General features: G+C 38.1%; 2 protein-coding genes across 2 annotated transcripts in view; both read right to left on the bottom strand.

Moving 5' to 3' along the window:
• LOC136846342 (uncharacterized) overlaps positions 1-11,006 on the bottom strand; it is a 31,375-nt gene extending 20,369 nt beyond the window's left edge. The window contains exons 1-2 of the mRNA XM_067117142.1: positions 10,726-11,006; positions 6,894-7,057 (exon numbers count right to left, since the gene is read on the bottom strand). Coding sequence (XP_066973243.1) covers positions 6,894-7,057; positions 10,726-11,006 — 445 coding nt within the window. The remainder of the gene's footprint in view (positions 1-6,893; positions 7,058-10,725) is intronic.
• A 6,389-nt stretch (positions 11,007-17,395) lies between these two features.
• Positions 17,396-18,428, bottom strand: LOC136846341 (uncharacterized). The gene is made up of 2 exons (XM_067117141.1): positions 18,245-18,428; positions 17,396-17,604 (listed from the first exon to the last, which is right to left on the bottom strand). Exons 1-2 carry the CDS (start codon positions 18,426-18,428, stop codon positions 17,396-17,398), a joined length of 393 nt encoding a protein of 130 aa, XP_066973242.1.
• Positions 18,429-19,149: the final 721 nt, after the last annotated feature.

The raw sequence follows: 19,149 nt of genomic DNA, 5'->3' as shown, positions 1-19,149 counted from the left end.
CTAAGTGATGTTGAGAACAGCGAAAACTATGTAACGCTTCCCACCTCCCACCCACATCCACCACCCGCCCCACCTCTCACTCCTAACCCCGCCTCCCTAGCTCTCTGTCTGCATGCACATCTGTTTCTCTAACTGCCTCTCTTCTTTAATATGCGCTCCTTGTTTGATTCCTGCTTCCGCCATTGGAGTCCGGCTGACACCTCTGTCCCTCCCCCCGCCTCCTCCTCCTCCTCCTCCCCTCTTCATCCAGCCGAAGCTGAAAGACGAGGCTTCGTCACCTCCTTTCTCTAGAGCACTTAGGCCTAGGTGCCAGGAGTGTCAAACTCGGACCGCGGGCCGAAAGTGGCCCTGGGAGAGTCATTCACGGCCCGCAAGATTCGTCAGCGGAAACAGGAAGATGAAATATCAGAGAACAGAAACTTCATAATGGCAAAGATTCAATTTATTTGAAGTGTTAGCGATAACGGCATTTTAAAAGGAAGTCCTTGTATGGGTGTGTGCAGTCTTCTCTCGCATGGGAAACAAACGCAGCCATATTACTTTTTATCAAAAGGAAACACGTTCCATATTCTTTGGAAAACGTCTCATCCTGTTCTGGATGATTTTTAAACGTTTCCACACAGAGAAAGTCGATCGCCGCCCTATTCCTCCTGAAAGAAAAGAACGAAGAAGAAGAAGCAGAAGAAGAAAGCCTAAATTAGAACTCGTTGACACAGTCTCGCGAGCTGACAGAGCACTTTCAACCTTGTGCACAAAGTACATAAGACTGACACACTTTCCCCGCAGAACCCCAGAAAGGTTGAGGCAAGACTCCGTCTCTCAACATCGGTGGAACTTCTTTTTTCCTTTTCGTCTGCAATGCATTTTTTTTTTTTTTTTGTCCGATGATTTTGCTGCTCAGGTAAAGAGAACTAAGGAGAAAGCTGACACGGAAGCGATCCTTCCTGATGTCTTGTTTGGTGTAATGATTACCGAAATTGTGGTTTCCCTTACGCGGCGTTCCTGAATCTTTTGTTTATTTAATGTTCAATGCTGCCATCGATAATGTCTGGGTTTGAAAAACGTCACTCTTACACTTGCCTGAAACTGACGACAAATGCACACTGAACACGCGAAAAGAAAAAAGCGCTTAACAAACGAATAAACCAAAGTTGATTTACACGACAAATAACCAACCAGTCAACACATAAATAACCTAACATCGATACCCCGCAGTACTGGCATTAGACCAACATGCTGCTGGAATTTAATGTACACTAAAAGCATCGATTTAACGAATGCGCATCTGTCACGACCACATCGGGTTTCTCTTGTCCTATTCCATAACAATTTCTCTCTCTCTCTTTTTTTTTTTTTTTTTTTTTTTTTTGGGAGAAACTCTTTGTCGACAACTGTCGTCACTGTGACAGACGGCGTTCATGGGTGAAGTAAAACTGCCTATACGGGTGCAAACGTATGTTGTGTGTGTTGCTTGCGTGCAAAGGTGGATTTAGGTACACATTAATGTTCACCCGTGCTTTTGTTTGCCCCAACAATATAAATCTTAGCCTTACAGCACTTAACGCTTCATTCTTCGACAGAGAAATCACCGAAAGACGCTGTCAAGGCAACACATACACAAGAAACATGAGAGGTTCAGTAGCGTACCTGGGGCAAGGGTCCCTTCACGACATGGTATATCCGTCAGCCATATCTATCTAAGTACTGAGCTTCAATGGCCAAACAATAAGGAACGAAAAGACGAAAAAATATGGGTCATGACAAACTGAATTGATAAGTTAGAAACATATCGTATTGTATAAGTATTTAGGCCAAAGGCCAAGCGCTGGGACCTATGAGGTCATTCGGCCTTGAAACGGAAATTGACAATATAAGGTTTGAAAGGTGTAACGGGAGGAAAACCTCGCAGTTGCACTATGAATCAATTGTTAGGAGAGGGTGGAAAATAAGATGGAAGAAAGAGAATATGGAAGGAGGTACAGTAAAAGGAACGAAAGGGGTTACAGCTGAGGGCCGAGGGTACGCTGCAAAGAACCTTAAGCAATGCCTACAGTGCACCGAATGAGGTTCACTGACGGCACTAACCCCCTACGGAGACTTTACGTTTCAATGGTACTGCCTGAAACTTCATTGCCTTTATTCTTACCACAATTATTCAAGATGTAAATGTATTCATGTTTAAATAAGACTGACAAGCCATTAATATGCCGAGCATTCTTTTTCCGAACAGAATACCCATCTATAATAATAAAGTCCGAGTGGATCTAGTTTGCCTCTCCCCAGGTGACAGTAGGAGAGACATGACACAGCCACCTACCCCCTGCAAACTGGTTTGTCCGGCCCGGGCGGGGGCGGGGTAGGTAGGGGAACGGGAGGGTAGGGGAGACATCCACCCTCCTCATGCAAACCTGTTTGTCCGCCATAGGTGGGGGGCGGGGAAGGTAGGGGATCGGGAAGGTAGGAGAGACAGCAGCGCCGGGTTCCAGCGCGCCCCAACAAGCTCGTATGGAATAGAGGGAAAAGCATAAAATAACTCGCCTATATTTATACCGTCTATCTCCACAAGTATGAAGTGCATTAAAAGTGACATCCTTTATACAGACGGTCGACCAATTTCGCCGTCACTGAGTTCTGATGTTATGCCTTTTTCCAGTTTTCCATAAACAGGTGACCAAGGAAATTGCCACTGGAAAGTTTCGTGGGAAAGTTGGGACCTGGAAAGTGTCGTGAAATTCAGCTAAAAGTAGTTCGATTTCACCATTTCAATTCCAATATTGTTTGTACTATAAAGTTCCCTTCTAGTTCATGTGTTTATCTTTCTATCACCATTCATCTCTAAATTTGTGGAATCCCGCTCAGCAGGTCAAAGCGTTTTTCGGCTTATAATTTCGTCATCAGCTTCAAAGGTCGAAAACTGGAATCTACAATACACGTTCACTCATTCAGTACTTTCTGGTGGGAGCCATATCTCGTTTAAAGGGAATAATACAAACATTTATCAATAACTAAGATAAGAAAACAGCATTGGAGACCCAGACGAAGACTGACAGAACTGCTGGGAAAACATTTGTACAGGTTTAAAATAAAATTACAGCAACTTAGTCTAGTTTTCTTGAAATTCATGGATTTGTTTGATTAAGGAGCATGCTGTTTAAATGATCATTTTTATTACTCAGTAACACGTGTTAATAAGGCATGAGGATTAATTCCTTTACTATTTTCATGTTTAAATATGATTCAAAATGTCATCCCCATATATCTTTCTAATTATTTTTTCGGCCAGACTCGGCAGTGAAGGGATATCAGTATTTATATATTTATCGAAATGGTTCTGTCATATTAATTAAATTATGACATTCTTTGGTTGCCTAGAATATTGGTAATTTATACAAAAAAGAAAACAATTAATAATAATAATAATAATAATAATAATAATAATAATAATAATAATAATAATAAGGGTACCACAATTATACATGACGTGCTAAGCAGAGGTACTAATGATAAATACAGAAATATTCGAGACCTTTTAGAGATTTCTATCCAGTAAGCTTTTGCACGAGTTTAGCACGGGTTTACAAGAACGCATAAATCTCTAAGTACTGTTGAACTCTACACATCCTTGACAGTTTGATCGATACAACCGTTCACTTCACACTGCGCTGAACAAAGCGAGGATCGGTGGCAGTAGCAGTTAGTTTAAAAGCGAGGATCTTTTAATCTGTACATACGAGGAGGCACGATATATTAACCTTTCCTATTCAGGAAGTGCTCGCCATCTGGCAGCACAAACAATAACATAAAAGAGTGGTTTTAGTTAATGGCCTTTAGTGTTACCTTCGAATGCAAACGAATGAATTCCTCCAGGGCGCGTAACGTAATGCTAGTGTGATGGTCTCACACTTCTAAAAATATATATAAGCGGTAATCAGTTCATGGATCAAACTACTTTCCGCTTCAGTTTGGTCATAAATCATAATTACGGGGTAACTAAACTAAATTGTTATGGTTTCAATTTTGTCATGTTATTTCAACAAGATACGCCACATGAAAAATGCATCTTCTTAAAGATACACCGAATGCAAATAAGGCACTATAATGACGTCATTATCACAATGAAAATGTTCCAGAAATGACGGCAAACTTTCAGAATGCCTAAGAACTGAAAGTTCAAGACAGGAGTTGATTAACTCGAGAGTGCCTCTTTGACGTTTGTGTACGAAAAGAACCAAGTCAAATCATCGTGATTCAAGGGAGATATAAACGTTGATTACTTTGTTAAAGTGAAACACACTACAGCCTTGGTTATTCAACAACAATGTTATGTAACGACGGACAATTCAGGAAACTCGGAATTGTCATCGCCATTGTTCATAGCAATGAAAGCGAGAGGTTCGTATGCCACACCGGGAACTCTGGCTAGAGGCGATTGGAAACGGCGGTGGCGGCGGTGGTGGTGCTGGGGAAGGAGAGAGAGAGAGAGAGAGAGAGAGAGAGAGAGAGAGAGAGAGAGAGAGAGAGAGAGATCACAGAAATAAATGAGTGGATCGTCAACCCCACCGTGGAAAACACTGTACAGGACAGTTAGAAAGAGTGAAGAAAAGTGAAAATAAAAAAAAAAATTATGCATGGCCACGTTGATAAGAAACGTGTTGAGTATCAAATCTTTGTTCCATTTCATCAGTAACAGAAGACAGGATTCTCCATTGCCTTTTTAGCATCACTATTGCGATTCTCCATTGCCTTTTTAGCATCACTATTGCGATTCTCCATTGCCTTTTTAACATCACTATTGCGATTCTCCATTGCCTTTTTAACATCACTGTTGCGATTCTCCATTGCCTTTAAAATTGCGATTCTCCATTGCCTTTTTAACATCACTATTGCGATTCTCCATTGCCTTTAAAATTGCGATTCTCCATTGCCTTTTTAACATCACTATCAGTGAAAAGTGACAGATCAATGGGCAGAAGAATAAAATCCCCAAGCTTGAGAATTTCAACACTTGTGAGAAAAGAGAACACTTGTGGCAAGTAAGACACTTGAAAAGAGAATTCTTGCTAAAAAATACCTATAGCAGAAAGTAACAGGACCAGATAGGATAATTTTAGCTAAACGGCCTCGTAGAAAGGATGTTCATAGTCAGTTGTTCTGGTTATAAGATTAAAATGATGTTACAATATGGTCTCACGTCTGAAATAAAAGCGAGCAGAGATTCCAGTTTGAAAGCTAGACCCTGGATATAGGAATAGTAAATCGGAATAGAGATAGGCCTACTGTGAGTCAAAGGTTAGAACCACCACTTTTACCGAAAAATACGCCTCCCACTATTAATAAGGTAAAGATGTTTGCACTGGTCCTAAGACACTGGCTCCTGAAGTACATACATGCAGGATTTTTCTTCATATACCAAAACTGCAAAGGAAATCAAAAAGAATGAAAGGTGTGGTTCTTCAGTGTTGACAGATGCGTAAGAGAAAAACAGACCAGAAAATAAGCATTCAAAGCATGAGTATGCTTAGGTAAAGCAGACTGTCTTGTCAGTCTTTTAATGGTCCTATGTCTTTATACTACATTACTTATATTTCGACTGATGGCTGGTGCCTTGCCCAGCTTATAATCTGTGACAGTTTTGTGCTTATTTTCATTTATAATGCCAATGCTTTTATTATCACATAGTACATTTTTCCACATTATTTAACTATTCCACAGCGTACCTTCCTTTTTGAAACAACAGCATATATCATTTAAATACATGTCGAGATACTGATCGATTATTATATAACCCAAATGCTTCTCATCGTAACACCTCCAGTCGAAATTGCGAGGGAGGACAGAGGCCTCCCTTCGGCACACCTCCACGTAGAGATCTGACAGCGGGACGGTGCTGCTCCACACGACGAACGAGGAGCTCTTCGGCAGCACATCCATGGCGATGTTGTTGTAATGATCGATGTTTAGGCGGTTTTCTATTTGGTTTCTGGGATGTTTCTAAGGAAGAAGAGGAGGAGAGAGTAACGATGATATTAGTGGGGGCGAGTTTCCGAGAAAAAGAACAAGAAGTTATGTGAAGACAATATTAATGGAAAGTTCTTAAAGATAAATAAAAGGAAGCGATGGTGGTGTTAGTTCTACGGAACATAGAGAGAGTACGACATTTAGGATGTTGCTAGTTAAATGTTATACATGAGGAAAAACAGAGGATACGATGAAGGATTTTAGTATGATGTTTCTACGAGCAAAAACAGAAAAAAAATTAATGTTGAGGATATCAAAAGGACGCCTCTAACAAAATAAAATAAAAAGAGTTTATACTAAAGTTAATACTAAAAACTTGTTAAACCTGATTTATTGTATTTTCTCAGCTACACGGAGAAAGGTACCGTTAATCTCAGGACCCACTGAGGTCCTGGGGACTTGAAACGCTGGCCTGTGATTTTCCAGGCCAACAGCATATTCACTCAACTGCAGGACTCGTCAATCACAGGTCAGTGTTCTCATCCCCAAACAAAAGGACGGTTTTATTATCAGAGCAGTCTTAGATTAATTATCATTATTAATACCATCATTCAGGATACGCAGCCGTGAGTACTCTACAAGCCTATTATTATTATTATTATTATTATTATTATTTCGGTAGATGAAACCCATTCACGTGGAACAAGCCCACGGGGCCATTGACTTGAAATTCAAGCTTCTAAAGAATGTGTTGGTTTCAGACTCCCACCGCAGCAGACCCCACACTGCAGCAGTAACTGATCATGACACAGAGCCAGTGATTTTTTCATCGCCCTGGGCGAGGCATTAATGTGTAAAGCAAGCTACAAATCATGGAATAAAATCTTCATATCAACGGCATTACGTACCCGAAAGATCAGAATTCCTCAAAATACCTGTAAATGATCCTGAAGCTTGAAGACCACTGGTGTGGTCTTCGAAAACGTAGCCAGCTGGGGAGAGATGACCTTCAAGTGATCGAAAAATGATCTGGAGGCGTCTCCGGGCCCTTTCGTCAAGAAAATCATCTTCGTTCTTGCCATGTAATGCAGCGTTGAACCTAGATAGAAAAAAAATAAATAAGGATTTTGGATTTAACTCTGAATATGAGGAAAAACCAAAGGGAATTATTTCTAGACTTAGAAAACTAATTGTTCAGACTCAAGGTTTACAAAGTAGATGGCCATGAGATTTTCAGTCTTGAAGAGGAGCGCTTATTCGATTACGACTGAAATCCAAAATTCCAATGACAATTTTGTTTTTGCAAGACCCTGAATTCATAAAACAATGACAATTTTTTTTTTGCAAGACCCTGAATTCATAAACCAATGAGAAATTTTTTTGCAAGACCCTGAATTCATAAATCAATGACAATTTTTTTTTTTGCAAGACCCTGAATTCATAAATCAATGACAATTTTTTTTTTTTGCAAGACCCTGAATTCATAAAGCAATGACAATTTTTTTTCTTTACCAAAGAAAATTTTTTTTGCAAGACCCTGAATTCATAAACCAGTGACAATTTTTTTGGAAAGATTTTTTGAAAGACCCTGAATTCATAAACCAGTGACAATTTTTTTGGAAAGATTTTTTGAAAGACCCTGAATTCATAAACCAGTGACAATTTTTTTGGAAAGATTTTTTGAAAGACCCTGAATTCATAAACCAGTGACAATTTTTTTGGAAAGATTTTTGAAAGACCCTGAATTCATAAACCAGTGACAATTTTTTTGGAAAGATTTTTTGAAAGACCCTGAATTCATAAACCAGTGACAATTTTTTTGGAAAGATTTTTTGAAAGACCCTGAATTCATAAACCAATGACAATTTTTTTTGGAAAGACCCTGAATTCATAAACCAAGACATTTTTTTTTGCAAGACCCTTAATTCATAAACCAATGACAATTTTTATTGCAAGACCCTGAATTCATAACTTATTATAACTATTAATTTGAGCGTTCATGACAGAGGGTACCTCCTCCTATACCAACCCTTATGAGCAAATTTTCTATCCACTGGAAATAGTTAGGTGTCGAAATCTGCAAGAAATCATTCACGCTAAAAGAAAACAACCTGTCAGACTTTCTTGGCGATGGTAACTATCATAAAAGTAAATTACTTAATTCAAGGTGCAAACTTGCGAGTTTTCAATTTTTGGTGGTTGTCACCATGAAAAGCAAGACAACTTCCATAGCGACAAATCGTCAAATCCTCGACAGTTGTCACAAAACAACCTGATGTTAAGAACTAGCGCCCACAGAGAGACACGGGTGAAACCCTAACCTCCTCTATACTTAGCTGGGGTAGAAATAGTTATGAGAGAAAATGCAGTAAAATCACAGAAACTGAAGAAATAAAATCATTTCAATCAGCATACCCTAACTAGCCATACCTTACGGCATTAAAAATATAATAATTCAACTTATCAGCGTCGGAAATAAAATAATTTCAATCAGTACATCCTAACTACTCATGCCCTAAGGTATTAAAAATATAATAATTCAACTTAACAGCGTCGGAAATAAAATAATTTCAGTCAGTATATCCTAACTAGCCATACCCAAAGGAATTAAAATAAAATCATTTCAACCAGTATATCCTAACTAGCCATACCCTAAAGTATTAAAAATATAGCAATTTAACTTATCAGCGTCGGAAATAAAATAATTTCAATCGGCATATCATAACTAGAAATACCCTAGGGTATTAAAATAGAATCATTTCAATCGGTATACCCTAACTAGCCATACCCTAGGGTATTAAAATAAAATAATTTCAATCGGTATACCCTAACTAGCCATACCCTAGGGTATTAAAATAAAATTATTTTAATCGGTATACCCTAACTAGCCATACCCTAGGGTATTAAAATAAAATCATTTCAATCGGTATACCCTAACTAGCCATACCCTAGGGTATTAAAATAAAATAATTTCAATCGGTATACCCTAACTAGCCACACCCTAGGGTATCAAAATAAAATCATTTCAATCGGCATACCTTAACTAGCCATACCCTAGGGTATCAAAATAAAATCATTTCAATCGGTGTACCCTAACTAGCCACACCCTAGGGTATCAAAATAAAATCATTTCAATCGATATACCCTAACTAGCCATACCCCAGGGTATTAAAAGAAAATCATTTCAATCGGTATACCCTAACTAGCCATACCCTACAGTATAAAAATAAAATCATTTCAATCGGTATACCCTAACTACCCATACCCTAGGGTATTAAAATAAAATCATTTCAATCGGTATACCCTAACTAGCCATACCCTAAAGTATGAAAAAAAGAACAATTTAACCAAATGACGAAAGGAAGCGCTCGACAAACAAAAACGGGAAAGGAGACAAGAGAATATTTCAATTGTCCTCACCTATGAGCAAATGGGTTGGCTTACTGTCATTCCCAGCCGTCCAGGAGGACAGCAACTGGGGCAGCGTTTCCAGGAAAGGATCCCAGTAGAAGGTGATCCTCAGCGGGACATCCAAGTGGAGGAGTTCGTGGAAGAATTCGTGGGTATTCCGTTTCCATGTTGCGAAAAGGTCCTCAGAATTCCTCCAGTCATTCTGAAATTGTGTGTGTATATGTATATGTATATATATATATATATATATATATATATATATATATATATATATATATATATATATATATATATATATATATTTACATATATATATTATATATATAGATATATACATATACATATATATATATATGTGTGTGTGTGTGTGTGTACATCCGTGTTACTCTATAACAATGCAATATATTCTCACGATGCACGTTCCTGAAAGCCTAAAGATTTACGAGAGCCCTGGGATCTTAAGAGTTCTTGAATGTGAACAAAATGGCGAACATTACTGAGATCTGTCTACTCTATTACTGATTCCAACCTGGAAGTATTTCTCCTATTTAAAAGAAAAATGTCTACCTCTTCCATTTTGGCAGTCCGGTACTTCACCCGAGGATTAACCATGCGCCTTAAAAAGACTTCGAAGATATTTCTGATATGAGAATCTCCTGCCATGACCAAATGCACCAAAGGTCTCTGTGATACAGTCACTGCATCCACCTCTAATGGGGAAGGGGTTGGAAAGGGAGAACCAGGAGTTTCCCAAGGATTGGGGAGACTTCTGTTCCTGCAAGTGACAAAGACTCTGGATAATGGGTTATTTAACAATAGCCAGCTTTTCTCTCTTATCCTAATTATTTTCAGCATAAAATAACAATATTGAAAATTATAACAGACAAGTAAAAATTGCCCCGAAGTTTCTTCGGCGCAATCGAGTTTTCTCTCCGGTGGTGACCTCACCCACGGCCCATAAAACTCTTAGCCGCGTCCCATGAAACTTAGTCATGGTCCGGTGGTGGCCTATGTTGCTGGTACCTATAGCGCTGCCAGATATACGGTTATGGATAACTTTAACCTTAAATAAACTAAAAACTACTGAGGCTAGAGGGCTGCAATTTGGTATGTCTGATGATTGGAGGGTGGATGATCAACATACCAATTTGCAGCCCTCTAGCCTCAGTAGTTTTTTAAGATCTGGTTGCGGACGGGCAGACCAAGCAGGCACAATAGTTTCTCTTACAGAAAACTAAAAACCATTAACAAAAATACTGATAACAATGAAAGCCAATCATAATGATGAGAAACGCTGAAAATAATGGTAATCGAATTATAATCAACGAGAGAACGTAAGGTAGAGACAATTCTCACCTTATGACTTCCCACAGACTCGAGGCACATTCCACGATGTCGTTATACGAGTAATTTCTGAACGAGTGGGTATCGGTGCAGGTGAATCTCGCACTCAGGCCTTCGTAGGCGTAACACTCTGGAAGGTAATAGGGATGCCGAATTTGGGGGGGTGTCTCCGTGGGTGGAAGTGAAGTGTTCGCTGTTGGAAGTTCCTCTTGGAGCCTGCGGACAGGATCCAAAGGCCTGGGAACAAGCCTTAGCAACGTCCTTGTTACGCCAACCACATACAAACACGCCATTAGGACTAGCATTGAATACTGGCAGCATTTGAGTCTCTTCCACATCTCCCGATTTACAGTCTGAAAATGATAGGCTTCAGGTCATTCATTTTGGCCCCTTGGAGAGAATGACTAAGCTGGACCCCATTGATGCATATACCTCGATCAGCTAGCCGTTCTTTCATAAAACATTCCGGTACATTGGCTCCACTCAACAGTCATCAATTGATATTCAAATCATTATAACGTACTGCGGAGCAATTCATCTTTCAAAATAGAAGTGTTTAATTTTCTAGTATTTCTCCACTCTATCGGCGTCGGTGACCCTTGTAGTTGTGACGCCAGATAACCCCCAATCTATGCAATGAGGAGAGCAGGGGGAATACTTTGTTCACTTCAATCAACAGTCTAGTTTCTCTCTCTCTCTCTCTCTCTCTCATTTGGACATTAGATATACTGTACGTAACGCTTCGACAAGAGACAATTTTTAGGAAAATAACTGCAATCACAGATTACAATTGCAATCGCAAATTACAACTAAGCAGACTGCTGAAACTACAGAAGTAATTAACAGCGCCTCAGCGATTGTTATTACTGTTCATTAGAGAAGGCGATATCTAATAGCAGACAGTGTAAGTAAACTTAACTTGAGCATACCTCTGTAAATATTACACGGACAAATATTTCAAATGACTTTATATCTGTATTTGAGCTTCACTGTACTTTGATGTCATATTCCAAGAAATCTAATATACTCAAGGGATGAAAAACAAAAACGAAAACTTCCAGTACATCAAAACAAATCAGTAAGTTGTCCAATTCAACATTCAGTGAAGGATCAACTGATATGATTTGTTCCCCGTCTCGATAAATTTTCTTATTTTCTTCCTCTACAGAGAACAGCTACATAAGAGAAGACTGTGTCACAAATTCATGCATGGGATAGGGTAACCTTGGATGCTGTAGACTGGGGCACTCTCTGCCTACAAGGTATGCTATGGGAGTTCGAGCAAAATATGCATTCTTCTGTCAACAGAACAAAATTGTATAGACAGGCAAAGACAGAGAGAGAGAGAGAGAGAGAGAGAGAGAGAGAGAGAGAGAGAGAGAGAGAGAGAGAGAAATACTCACCATTTTCTCTTGAATATGCATTAAGGTTCTAGTGCGCTTGGATCTCTGGATTACTTGTTCTTTGCTGCAAGAGTAAGATTTTGAATGGAATTAAGAGGTAATATTAGTTTCGTGAGTGTCATATATATATATATATATATATATATATATATATATATATATATATATATATATATATATATATATATATATATATATATATTATATATACAAATACATATATATGTTTATATTATATAAATATACACACACATATATATACAGTATATATATATATATATATATATATATATATATATATATATATATATATATATATATATATATATATATATATATATATATATATATATATATATATATTGTAATGATACGAAAATATTTAAGGTGAATCTAAGATAAAAAAACCCTATTTTCAAAATGTATATAACATTGCTTATTTCATATACTGAAACCTTGTTCGAGGTGGGTTTTAAATGAAACTAGTGACTCACACCTATACACCGTATCAGTAGCTCAATAACTCTCCACAAAGTAATTTCCACACGATAATCCCACCAACCACCAAACCACTCTTCTACAAATTCTATCCTATGATTTGCCGCCTTCGTCCTTTCCGTTTCCTCTTCTCGGCTCTCCCCAAAACACTTCTGAATTACAAACTCGTTTCTCAACCCTTTCATCTCCCATTGTTTCCACATGACCGAACCATCTCAAACATCATGGGCCTTCCTTTCACCTAACCTTTTCACCACTTCTATACAATTTCCATATTCCTCACGTTTTCAGTTCTCCTTGTACATAATGCATCTATTTCACAACCAGTGCATGCCGACCCATTCAGCCTATTTTATTTTGTTCACTCCCAACACGCCACTTCACTTCCATAAAGGTGAAGGAAGACTGGTTTGACGATTCCTTCGTAAACTCTACCTTGGCTACCAAATTCCGAAGTAATGATTAATATTAAGTTTCAGACCTAGATATCCCTGTATAATTATCTCAGATACGAAAAATAAGACCAGTCAATAGTCACAGTATATATAGAAGTTGTATACATACACATATATACATATATAAACACACATATATTATATGCAGTATACATATAATGACTATAAGGCCAAAGAGGCTATAAAGATATACATTACTATTGACGCCGTCTGGTATTCATCAGTACATTCTTTCTCAAAATTCAATGAAATAAATTTCAAATCCAAACAACTTTCACAAACGAATTTCAAATCACTTTCCAAAAATCATTCCCGCTAAATCGGGTCGCAAATTGTTCTGTGTTTCCCTCCAGTTCCAAAAAGACCCGTTACGTCTTCATTAAACAGCACATCCCTCTTTATTATCACCTGATTAAGCCACGTCAGCAACAAAAATCGAAATCCTTCACAACTTCGCAATGCCTGTCCAACTAATCTACGGGAGTAGAATAAAGTTCAAGTCGGCAGAAAATTGCGGAGTGAATCTTTCGCAGCCAAGCACCTCGACCGAACCTCCTCACTGTGGAAGACCAACAACTACCATAGACCATATAATATCTCTGGCTCTGGTTCGGTGCTAACGAAGACGCACTCGTCCGGTCAGGAACACCTGTAGGAATGATAACGAAGCCCTCAGGAACACCTGTAGGAATGATAACGAAGTCTCCAGGCGTTTAAAATGAAACTATTATGATATTGATAGCACTTCATATATATATATATATATATATATATATATATATATATATATATATATATATATATATATATATACACACAATATTATATATATATATATATACAGTATATACATACACACACACATATATATATACATACATACACATATATATTTAAAAAACCAGGTACTATAGAAGTTAGTACCCAAACCTTTAAATATTAATCTAAACTTAGCGGTGTTAAAATGCTCATCAAGGTAACTTTTTATTATTATTATTATTATCGTATTCAGTGGTAAGTTCTACTTCCAGGGATACCATTTGCGTATTCTAAAAAACTGTTTGCATTTCGTCGGCTTCCGGAAAGCAAAAAAAAAAAAAAAAAAAAAAATCATCACCATACTTTTAGTCAAACGGCTCATTTCTTTTTCACTGACAGAGGTATTTCATTTCCCTGTATTTAGTTGTAATATTCTTTATCTTTCGCTTCTCTTTCGTGCACCATATGCCGTTGTGCTTTTTTTTTTTTTTTTTTTTAGTGTTTTACTTATAAATACTTTGCCTTCATAGTTTTGAAAATAGGACAATATTGTTGTCAAGAAACGTCATATGTAAAGAACCTGACCATATGGTATGTCTAGCCTTCGCCCAAACTCACACACACACACACACACACAAATATATATATATATAGATAGATATATATGTGTGTGTGTAATTGTAAAGCCACAATGCCCTCTTAACTTCCCGAATTCGCGCTTTTTTTGGATATGCCGTAAGACCTCCTTGTGATTATGGTGACACGGGTTCGTTTTCCGCGACCGGACATCACAGCCACTTCAGTTTCTTGCGCTTGGATCTTACGGCTTTGTAGTGACAAGCATATCCAAAAAAGCGCGAAGAATTTGGTTAGTTAAGAGGGCATTGTGGCTATTACAATTACATATGTATCTAGTAAAAGTGACCAATAAGATTCTACACTCACACACACACACACACACACACACACACACACACACACACACATATATATATATATATATATATATATATATATATATATATATATATATATATATATATATATATATATATATATATATATATATATATATATATATATATATATACACTATGACAGAACTACGACAGGGATAAATGAAACACTTAGCATAAATCAAGACAGGTTTTGTTCTTGGTATTTCTAAAACATCTTCAAGAAGACTGATCCATAGTGGTAGATATTTACTAGCGAGCACAAACAAACGCACAGCCAGTTGAAAAAATATTCACTCCTGGTTAGTGGAAGGAAGACGGGGCAGCAGGCAACTCATTGGTATCTGAGGTACGCAACCCAATTACAAATCATGTTTACCTAGGCTGGTGGGATCACACGTTTGCTCTGGACACAGATAAACTACCTTCCTTAAAATCTAAACGTTTTACATATTCCTTTTGAAATAAATGTGGCGAGTTTGTGTAATTCCTTGAACAATATCCATATTCTTACAAAGGCTTACTTAGTATGTTATAAGTAAAAGCTATCCTTATAACCTCTGTCCAACTGATGGCGTGATCCCCTGGATAGGATTTACAAGTAAGCCAGGGACATCTTTTCTCATTCCCTTATATTCCACTGCGTGTCGGTAATGACCTTACAAGTAAATTATATACCTGGTAGCTCTTCAACTGTGGTGGGTTGCACCCAAGGTGGATTAAGGGACAGGCTGGCAAGCTCTTCCTTCACACTTCCTGATAACCAAAAGTCGAACATCTCCTGAAGCTACCGCCTCTAAGTACAAAGACGCATAACAATATATACATATGTTTATATACATACATATATATATATATATATATATATATATATATATATATATATATATATATATATATATATATATATATATTATGAATGTCTTTTACTGTAATACAGCAGTAAAATATGAAAATAAAAAGGCCCATAAAACACTGTATGAACGTTTCAACCATATATTTCGAGCACTTCCTTCTGTGCCCGTGTTCACTGGTAAATAAAAAAAAAAAAAACAAGGGCACAGAAGGAAGTGTTTTATGGGCCTTTTTATTTTCATATATACTGTATATATATATATATATATATATATATATATATATATATATATATATATATATATATATATATATATATATATATATATATATATATAGCATCTACACATCTTTATTCCTGAAACAGCAGCAAATATCATTCAAATACATATTCAGATACTGATCTATTATTAGGTATCCGAGATGCTTCGGATCGAAACACCGCCAGTCGTGAGTGTAAGGAACGACGGAGCCCTTCGTCTCGCACATCTCAGAGTAGAGGTCTGACAGAGGGACGGTGCTGTTCCACACGACGAAGGGACTCCCCGGCAGCAGGTCGCTGGCGATCTGGTTGTAACAGTCGATGTTCTGTGGGTTCTCGATGTTATTGACTGGGTCTTTCTAGGATGAGAGAGAAGGAGGGATGAGGATCATGAAGGCGCTGTTGGTGAGATGTTTCTTAGAGAAAAGAGGAAGGGGGGAGGGGGGGAGGGGAGGGAAAGGGGGAAGAGGGGAGGGGGGAGGAGGAGGAGGAGGAGGAGGAGGAGGAGGAGGAGGGAGGGGGGGGGGGGAGGGAGGAAGAGGAGGTGGAGGAGGAGGGGGGAGGAGGGGAGGGGGGGGAGGGGGAGGAGGATGAGAGGGAGGATGAGAGGGGAGGAGGAGGAGGAGGGGAAGGAGGAGGAGGAGGGGGAGGAGGGGAGGGTGAGGGAGGAGGAGGGGGAGGAGGAGGAAGAGGGGGAGGAGGAGGAGTGAGAGGAGGAGGAGGAGGAGGAGGAAGAGGAGGAGGAGGAGGAGGAAGAGGAGGAGGAGGAGGAGGAGGAGGAGGAGGTCGTATTCAAAGGGAGGGCAACATTCGGTTTTCCATCGAACTGCCACTTATCGGAGCGGGATTTGAGAAGACGATATTTACGCTACCATTACATGATAAGCAAACATTCATTTGTGCATGACGTAAAAGAACCCTTGTACAGAACATACAGCCTATATTTAAAGGAAATGAAGACACTTGTAGCCAAGTGAACAGCGTGTAACTAACGAAGATGAATCAGTAGAGGAGTACATACTCAGTGGATTACGGGAATCATGCCATCAATCGCTACTTGCAAAAGAAATGTCATGTCCGAACCTTCGTTACGTAACTGTCTTTTTGCTAAATTGTTAAATTTCATTAAACATGGGCACACATTATGTATATATATATGTATACATACATATATTATATATACATATATGTAATATATATATATATATATATATATATATATATATATATATATATATATATATATATATATATATATATATATATATATAATATATATTATATACATATATTATCATTATTTCATCAACATATGAATACAAGTGAAGACACTGACATGAGATAGAAACTGAATCTTCCTTTCCAACATGGAATTTCTCTCCTGCTTGTTGATGGTTTGGAAAACAATAACGATCCAGCTGAATCTGTGCACACACAATGAGCCACATAAATTTCCTGTGTTCATCCACTTGCGATATCTCAAAGGAAGTTCATTCACACTCCGACCTCTGTGAACGTGGCAAGCATTCTTCCAAATACCTGTAAATGATCCTGAAGCTTGAAGACCGTAGGTGTGGTCCTTGAAAACTTCTCCAGCTGAGGAGAGATGGTCCTCAGGTGATTGGAAAATTCCATTGAGGCAGCCTTTTGGCCTTTTGTCGAGAAAATTTCACTTGTCCTTCGCATGTAGTGCAGCGTTGTCCCTGATGACAGTTAAGAATCTATATTTCTTGGAATTGGAAGGTAAGTATTTAGTTTAACCAGACCACTGAGCTGATTAACAGCTCTCCTAGGGCTGGCCCGAAGGATTAGACTTATTTTACGTGGCTAAGAACCAACTGGTTAACTAGCAACGGGGCCTACAGTACAGCTTATTGAGGAATCCGAACCAAATTATAGCGAGAAATGAATTTCTATCACCAGAAATAAATTCCTCTTATTCTTCACTGGCCGGTCGGAGATTCGAACTCGCGGCCAGCAGAGTGCTAGCTGAGAATGGAACCCACTCATCCAACGAAGAACTTATTGTTAGCTACAAGAAATAGGGGAATGTTTTTCAGACTTAGTAACCAGTAAAAGATAGCTACCTCCTGACTCTTTAACCCCATACTTTTAAAAGTTAGATACTCAAGTTACGTCAAGTAATCTTCAGGAATGATGTACTTTTGCAGTATTAACACGGGAATTCCAACTTTCATTAGACTTCATCGTAAAATTATAATAAAATATAAGGTCTTACTTTACAGATGTATCTACGGAAACGCCTAAAGGCCTATCTGAAGGTCCATGGGAGGGCCTCCGTAAACATCAATGGAAAGTGAGATAACAGAACCTTGTCCTCACCTATAAGTAGATGGGTTGGTTTACTCTCAACCCCAGCCATCCAGGAGGACAACAATTGGGGCAACTGTTCCAGGAAAGGATCCCAGTGGAAGGTGATCTTCAGCGGCCCGTCCAGGAGAATGAGTTCATGGAAGGATTCGTGGGCATCCGAATGCCAGGTTGCGAACAGGTTGTCAGAATCCATCCATTCATCCTGGAATGATTATATATATATATATATATATATATATATATATATATATATATATATATATATATATATATATATATATATATATATATATATATATATATATACACACATATATATATGTATGTATGTATGTATGTATATATCTACTGTATGTTTTCCAGGTTCGTAGCTGTGAATACTTGCAGGTCTGTTATCAATATTCGAGTGGAATATTTTTAGATTTTTGGAAGTTTTGTGGCATTCTGCATAAACTTACAGGCAGCCTACATAAAACGAAAAATAGTGTATAAATTCGATTTTTTCATTAAAATCCAGTAAGCTCAAATCCATTACAAAAAGTGAAAATATTTAGTCACACACAAACGTACAAACTCTGGACGAAGATGCGTGACAGACATGCTGGAAAGTGAAAGTGAATATTAGCCTAACCTTATCACAGGTGTCAGGTGAGTGGTATTTTGTGGTTTAATTTATACTGTGTTTTATGTTACATTTCATACATACATTAAACAAAATTAATTTTGGTATAGTCACTGACTTTGTCTTTTATTACTGTATTCTGTACTAGCGAGATGTGGCGCGCTGCAGGAGGGTGGATGTGTCATCTCTCCCCTACCTACCCCGCCCCCACCCGGGGTGAGTGTTTTATTCATAGATTTTAGGCATGCATGCCAAGCACTGGAGCAACTAAAGCCATTAAGAGCTGAAACGG

Source organism: Macrobrachium rosenbergii, chromosome 15 (genome assembly GCF_040412425.1).
Source record: "Macrobrachium rosenbergii isolate ZJJX-2024 chromosome 15, ASM4041242v1, whole genome shotgun sequence".
NCBI classification, from domain to species: Eukaryota; Metazoa; Arthropoda; class Malacostraca; order Decapoda; family Palaemonidae; genus Macrobrachium; species Macrobrachium rosenbergii.
The sequence above is the reverse complement of the archived record's forward strand: the minus strand, read 5'-3'. Positions and strand labels throughout refer to the sequence as shown.